The following is a 7,384-nucleotide window of genomic DNA, read 5'->3' on the forward strand; positions in this document are numbered from 1 at the left end:
TGTACATGATAATATACCAGATTGTAGTTATGTAAACAAATTATTACATAGTTATGATCAATTACCGAGAATTACATGCATTCATGAACCCACCCGCGATCAGTAATCTAAGGCAAAATGGCGGCCATTATTAAAATACACTGATTAGCAACTGATTTCAAAATACAAATACTACAAAATCAGAGATATGGGTTCACTTAAAAAACACCCGAAGCAATAGAAAACATATAAATAAACAATTTGGTTTAGTCCGTATGTCAAAATAATCTATTTATTAGCAAGTAAAGTAGATCTCGATGGCGGGTGTGAAGCCATAAAATAATTCAAGTTGGCAACGCTGTATGTTTACTATAAACTTTCGCATTCTGCGACATTTCTCTGGTATTCGACAAAACAAACATAATCATATTTAAACATAAGTTTAGCAAAGATCACTTACTTTGAAATCCGGACAATGTAACGGTAGAGATAGCCCAAAATATGTTACTTCTGAACGGCAATCAATTTCTTCGATGTTTCTCGCAACATCAAGTGCACGGCACATATTTCCTATGCCGAAGAGGCAGTTGCCTTTCCCTCTATTCTAATTCCGTGCTAATACCAATCTTTTAAAATATATGCGTTAATATGATAATTAATATTTAAATATATCAACTTAACTTATTGATAATATTTTATATTGGTGTTAATTACACTTGCGGTAGAAAAATACGAAACAGTTTGTGCGCAAAGCTAGTTTTACACAGTTCGTGTGGCCCGTCCTCGATAACTGCCTCTTGCCGTTCTAAATTTAGACTTTCGCTGAGCTCTGTTTTCCGCCTTTGTTTTACGCTTTTCATCGTCCGAGTCGTCCGCTAAGCTACTTCTCGTATTCTGCCACTGTTCTCCATCCTAATTCTGAACTGTCCGCCAATTTGATCATCTTTTGACGGTGTTCTAACATATGAATACCTGCATTAATTTTCTCGTATGCCTCGTCCTTCAAATTTTCGCGCAACGAAGCTTCAGACTCTTTTATAGCTTTTCCCACCTTGGCATTTACTTTATGCTGTTCTTCGTTTCCATTCCTGTTGAATTTGTATTTGTCATTTGTTATCAGTTCAATTTTTGCTACTTGTACGTCGCTGAGCGCCCGTTAATTTTCCGAAATTTGATACTGGAAACTCTCCAGTTTAGACGATACCAGTTCACTCAGCTTGTCTAGAAGACCCGTCTGTGCTTCTTTTTTCTCCTGGCTCCATCCTGGCGACGTATGCTGCGAGTTTCAATGCTAGAATGACCTCTCTCTACACGCGTCCACTACTCCCCTGTACCCGACACGGACACCTCGTGCAGCCTACACACCTCTCATGAATATTCATGAGCACCCGTTACACCTGTCTGACGTACCTGTACAGACAAATATTTTCTGCTATACTCTCGAAACGCAGAAAAATGACATTCTCTAGTCAGTCACCGAGCAGTTCAAGTCAAATTTTTGTTTTTGTGTTTTACTAAGTAATGGGTATTTTAGGTGTATTCACTTGTGGACGCACACCCGTGGGTAGGGGTGTTTAGGTAGGGTCGGAGTTCAGGATAGGTTTCGTTAGATTTGTTTTGTAGTTTCTGTATTGACAGACATAATTGATAAATACATGTGAAATTTAGCGCAGGTCCAGCGTTACCCCTAGACCATCCTGCAATGGGCTGTAGTAGTTTTCCCGCCTTTATTATTGCATGTCGGCAATAGGACACAGGTTTCCGGGGGCAGCTCCGGTTTTTCCAGGGCGGCAGGGTTTTGGTTTGAGATGGGGAAGGATGTTTTTTGAATAACAGATAGCGAATTTTGTTAAAGAATGTTTGGGATGACACATCTTTGTTATATATACCGGGTATATAGTACATCTGTATTTGGATGTATCATGTATATATTTTTCTGCAATATTAAACGCCGACTGCTCGCGGTGCCTAGGGCTAGACGGCAAATGGATATTTGTAGTTTGTGTAGTGTGAGAGAAGGCTCGATATTTGGCGTATTTTAAACTACAAATTTTCATTTAATTTATTCCACCGAGAGAAATTATTTTATGTAAGTTGTTTGAATGATTAACTCTCCTTAAGTTGTGTCAATTTAGATATGTTCTATTTACGAAGTTTTTTTTCTTTGAAGTCGAAATGTATAATTCGTTTGAATCATTGTTGTCGGATAAACTCATACATTAACTATGTCTATCATATACAATTTCTTTATTACGTAACAGAATTAAATGGTCTTACCAGGTCAGACACTGCATTCAGTCTCAGACAAAGGACAGCTTATTTTGCTTACCTGGTCGGGTACGGCTTCGGTCTGAAAGACAATTGCTATGAATGGCAGCTGTCACTCAAACTAATTACTCAGTTTGTTTTGTGTAAAGAGACTTAATGACATGATTATGCTTGTATTTTGGGATACTCCAGAAATCACCAACCGACCTAGAGAATGTTATTGATAGATATATTTGTTTGGACAACATACAACATCTCCAGATGTTCAAATTTGACGAACTCTAAGAAAAGAACACCACAATATTATAATCTTCCGACATGTTAATTTCACTGAAAATGCCATGTTTAAGCCCAAATAAAACATAAGTATACATTCATTTCATGCATATTGAACACTTCGTCCACATTTAAATTCTAGAGACGCACGTATCAGAAGTTTTATCAGAATGTGGAAATGGAGAGACATTCTGAGGATTTCCCTTAGCTTTTGATAGGTGGTACATTCTGAAATTCGTCTTTTTTACACACCAATTACAGTGGCTCGTACGTATACCAAGTAATGTTGGTTTATCGAGTTCAATGCCTATCAGTTATATAATGTTAGTGATAAGGGTGGACTAAGGGACATAACTGCTACAGATATTCTCAAAATAGACCAGGAAGTATTCGGGTAATCGGTAACAAATTGTACACCAGTTGTGTGCTCATCGACCTGGTCAGTATGACACTGGACAGACGAATACAGTGTTTGTTATGGCTGTACATCACCACATTCCAAGGTAAGATTACTTATATAAGGTGAAGGGAGAGTAAATATATAACAACTGGCTATAATTATGCATACCCTACTTCCTTGTCGCTGATAAAATAACGACAGTAACAACTAGTAAATAACATATATTTCAATGGTTTGCTCCTATGATAAAATAAAATACCTACAGTGAACGTATAGTGAATACCATATACATATAAATACACCTTTAATACTGATATGCTATGTGCCTCAATGCTATGCTCCTATACTTTGTTTTGTTCTCGTACATGTTACAGTCTTTGTCATACATACCTGATTGTTCGTTCTATACGTAGAAACTCGTGTTATGGATTTATTCACATCAATAGTAAGAGATGTCACGGACTGTAAATTGCGACAACAGAATACCGTTCAATTTAAATACCATACCGTAATCATATGGTAATCCCTTATAAATAGAGTAAGGCAATATTAGCTAACTGTTCAAAACGAAGTTACTGCATACTTCCCATCTCTCACAATTGGAAACTGTGGGCAATAAATCACTTGCTACCACAGTCCACTGCACACATAATACCCTTTCATGGCCAATCATGATTACATGACCATGAAAGGGGGCATGTCCAGTGGACTGTGGTCACAAATGCTGTAAGAAAGGGGAGATAATCAATCAGTAAGTAATGATGAAGTCAATACAGTGGAAAGGATAAACTTAGTTGACACCACGGAATTAGATTAGATCTAAGTTTGTGGTCGACACATTTAAAATAAGAAAAACAAATTAAGTTAAAAATGGTAATTTCATGATTGAAAACAAAACAAACAAAAAGATTTCCTTATCACGTGTAAGGATAAGCATTTCCTGGAAAAGTTTATAATCTTTACGTCAGCTGTTCCTTTATACAAAATTGCACATTCAAATATACATGTACCATTTATTGAAAGAACTGGAATTCCTTACGGATTGTTAAACCCTTACATTGTATGTATGAAATGGTTTCAATATCCTGTATCTTTGCCACATCTTGAAAATTAAACTGAAAATATAGTCAGAAATTCAACATTGTTTCCCGTATTTTGTTCTAATTGTTGAACAGCCACTCCTTACCTTCCCTGACACTGGAGCTGGATAGTAATCCAAAATCACTTGTATCCGTCTCAAACTGGGCTATTGAGAATAAAGACAATCTTACCTGGTTCTGATTAGCACTCACTCACACAGGTACATGTACATTATCTGCAGTGTAGGGTAGGTTAAAAGATTGTCAAGGTGAACGTTTTTTACTCAATGTTTTCTGTTTTGTTCGAGTTGGGAAGCATGTAGTAAGCCAGTTATTGCATGATTTCTCGTCACTCGGGATTAATTAATTAAATCCCTTGTTACTCGAAAACCATGCAATAACCTTTACTTGTTACCATCTACGAGTATTACATAAATATATTGCAGTGGGTGTTTTATAATGTAACTATATTGATTATTTCTTATAAGTCAAAATTGCGTATTGAATGTTGATTTATTGGCAACTGTGTTATCATGGTGTTCGTATGTTAACAATAAAATGTTTATAGCACGCCATTTATCACAATTTGCACACAGAGTTACATTATGTTTCACCTGTAAACATAGCTCTGGTCAGGTTACTGAAGATTATAGAAAATATTGGACAGAAAGTTACTAAATAGATTGACAAGAATACAAATCTGAGATATGTTTTTGATTATAGATTCTTAACGTAAGGAAACTCATGCTTGCTTGATTGAATGTCTGTATCAATACATGTAAGTACTTGAACTTATGGAAAACATACGTGTACCGATCAGTTACATATATTGTTCACATACTTAGTCGCGCTGATAATAGGTTCGTCAACCTTTAAATCAATACGTCTTTTAACAGTATCAACGGCCATTATATATCCTTCAAAAAGCCTTCAAAAAGCCGTAAACCAAGATATTTTTTTGCGATAAAAGCCGAGAGAAAATGCAATCAATCACTGTAAAACAAACTTACAATTACTTTTATCTCAATTTATGTCGACAATGGCTAAATACTTACATATTCAATATAAACATGGACCAATCTGACTTCTTAACCCTTCACCCGTGCTTGAGTATATTCACTGAACATAGTAAACATATACCATACTTTTTATCATCGCTTTTCTCATCTTTACAGGCGTAACTGGATTATCCGTGGTGGTCAGTCCCTCTCCTACAGCCGAGGTCGTGTCCGGTCAGACCCTCAGTATCACGTGTCAGTGGTCAGCTGATTACACAGGACCAGGTGCTGCAGTTAACTATAAACTGAATGATGGTGTAGGTATAATAGGTCAAATGTTTATAAACTTTGGGACAGTATGCCCATCAATATCACCCTACACACTTACCTGTAACACAGACACGAGGACACTGGGGATACATATTCCCGCCAACAGTTACAGTCACGGGGACAGATGGACGTGTGAGGGGAGAAATGAAAACTCCGACAATACACCACAGACAGACACGACCACAGTGGACGTTATAGGTAAGTGTATAATACATGTAAATGTGTAATGTGTGTATTTGTGTGTGTCTATATATGCTAGCGGAAAAAGAAACTGTGCCTAGATAAAATGGCATATCAAACAGTTACTTCTAAAGTACAGTAATAGTTTGTTGCAGAATTGCAAAAGACATGATTCATCAAAGATCAATTCAATTCAAAATGGTCAAACGAGGACCCATTTCATCGTGAGAGTACAACAGACACGAAGTGTATCCTAAGCCATTTAACACCCGTATCACCAACGTTAGCAATAATGCACGCATTGCACCGACGTCTACAGTCGCGTCGGAGAGCGTGTTCAGGACAATTATGACGTGTAACATAGTACCCATACTAGGGGTGGTTGGATGGTCTGTAGCGGATGCCAGTTATTGATGGAAACATATACTAACATATTTCAGTGAAGAATGTATGTGAGTGTTAATACATGTGGGTATGTAATGTATGTGAGTGTTAAATGTGTATAATATTTAAATAATGCATGTGATTGTATAATACATAAGAGTGTAGGTGCATACTGTTTATGAATGTGTAATACATATGAATAGTTATACAATACAAATGGGTATATAATGTGTGAGCATATAATATTTGAGTACATAATGCATCTTAGCATTTATGTATGTGCGTGGATTTGAAATGTGTGTTTGAAATGTATTGGAGTTATTACGTGTGACAGTGTATACTGTATGTGAGTGTAATATATTTGAGTATGTCCTATATGTGACTATGAAATGCGTTTTACTGAGTACTGTACAAGAGTCTATACTATTTTTAAATGGATTTGAGGTTTTGATGAATGTAGGCAACTTCAGCTCCTCTGACAGTGAACTAACGGTACGTCGTCCGTCTGTCAAGTTTTTTTATTTGAAGAACTGCCCCTTGAATTCTGAAAGACCCGATATCCTGATACCGTACCTGTGATAGAGTGCTATAAAGTGTTCTCAAATAAGTGACCTTTACCTACGTTCAAGGTCACACGGATCAAATATGAAAAACAATTGCGATATTCGACATTCATATTTTGAATGATGAGGAGTTCGACATACGACGCTCGACATTCAACTTTTTTATTCAGTATATAAGAGGCTGTGGGAAAAAAAGAGGGGGAGTGAGGGATGGGCGAATAGGACATATTAGGGCTATGGTTAAGTAATTTGAATGTCACGTGACTCGACATACAATATTCAACACTCAGATTTAGAATGTTGAGCAGTTCGAAAGTGACGTAAGACATTCACATTTCCCAGAGGGTTTTGGAAGGTGCAGACATGAGGGAAGTGTTAGTCGAATAAAGCAACTTAGGGCTATAATTCATTGGTCACTGTCCATTCAATATCCAGATTTTGATTGCTGAGCAGCAGCTCGACATGGGACATTTAACATTTGTTATATAATGAATGTTGATCAACTCGACATACGACATTCAACATTCAGATGTTTACCACTACTTGACTACTACTGATCACCACTTTACAACGCTGACCATCTTCTTGCCAATACCGATCATCACTTGACCACTACTGACCTTTATTTGAACACCAGTGGCTATTGCTTGACCCTTACTGACCAACTCCTGACCACTAATGGACAACTGCTGACAACTACTCACCACCTTTTAACCACCACATGATTTCTACTAACCACTAATGAACACCACTTAGCTACTTCTGATCACTTCCTGACCACTACTGAGGACCACTTTGTAACGTATTCTTGATTGACTGATGTCGCACGTTTCAATGACCCGATCATGAAAATTGCCTGGTACTTGACGTTACATGAACACATTCAAATGCTGTGGCGAAATTCGCGAATTTCTCGCACGAGTATTG

At 37.1% G+C, this 7,384-nt stretch overlaps 1 protein-coding gene across 1 annotated transcript; it reads left to right on the forward strand.

Annotated features, from left to right (window-relative positions):
* Positions 1 to 2,918: 2,918 nt before the first annotated feature.
* LOC110446524 lies at positions 2,919 to 5,715 on the forward strand. Its single transcript, XM_021491717.1, has 2 exons — positions 2,919 to 3,026; positions 5,178 to 5,715. The coding sequence occupies exons 1-2, from the start codon at positions 2,969 to 2,971 to the stop codon at positions 5,555 to 5,557; spliced, it is 438 nt and encodes a 145-aa protein (XP_021347392.1). The 5' UTR covers positions 2,919 to 2,968; the 3' UTR covers positions 5,558 to 5,715.
* The last annotated feature ends 1,669 nt before the right edge of the window (positions 5,716 to 7,384 follow it).

The sequence above is a fragment of the Mizuhopecten yessoensis genome, unplaced genomic scaffold, assembly GCF_002113885.1.
Source record: "Mizuhopecten yessoensis strain PY_sf001 unplaced genomic scaffold, ASM211388v2 scaffold2761, whole genome shotgun sequence".
Classification (NCBI taxonomy): Eukaryota; Metazoa; Mollusca; class Bivalvia; order Pectinida; family Pectinidae; genus Mizuhopecten; species Mizuhopecten yessoensis.

Bases quoted from the DNA above. Each gene is read 5' to 3' on its own strand.
- LOC110446524 (XM_021491717.1), top strand. From the start codon at position 2,969: ATGACACTGGACAGACGAATACAGTGTTTGTTATGGCTGTACATCACC. The intron at 3,027-5,177 runs GTAAGATTACTT...TCATCTTTACAG, and splicing joins GTACATCACCACATTCCAAG to GCGTAACTGGATTATCCGTG.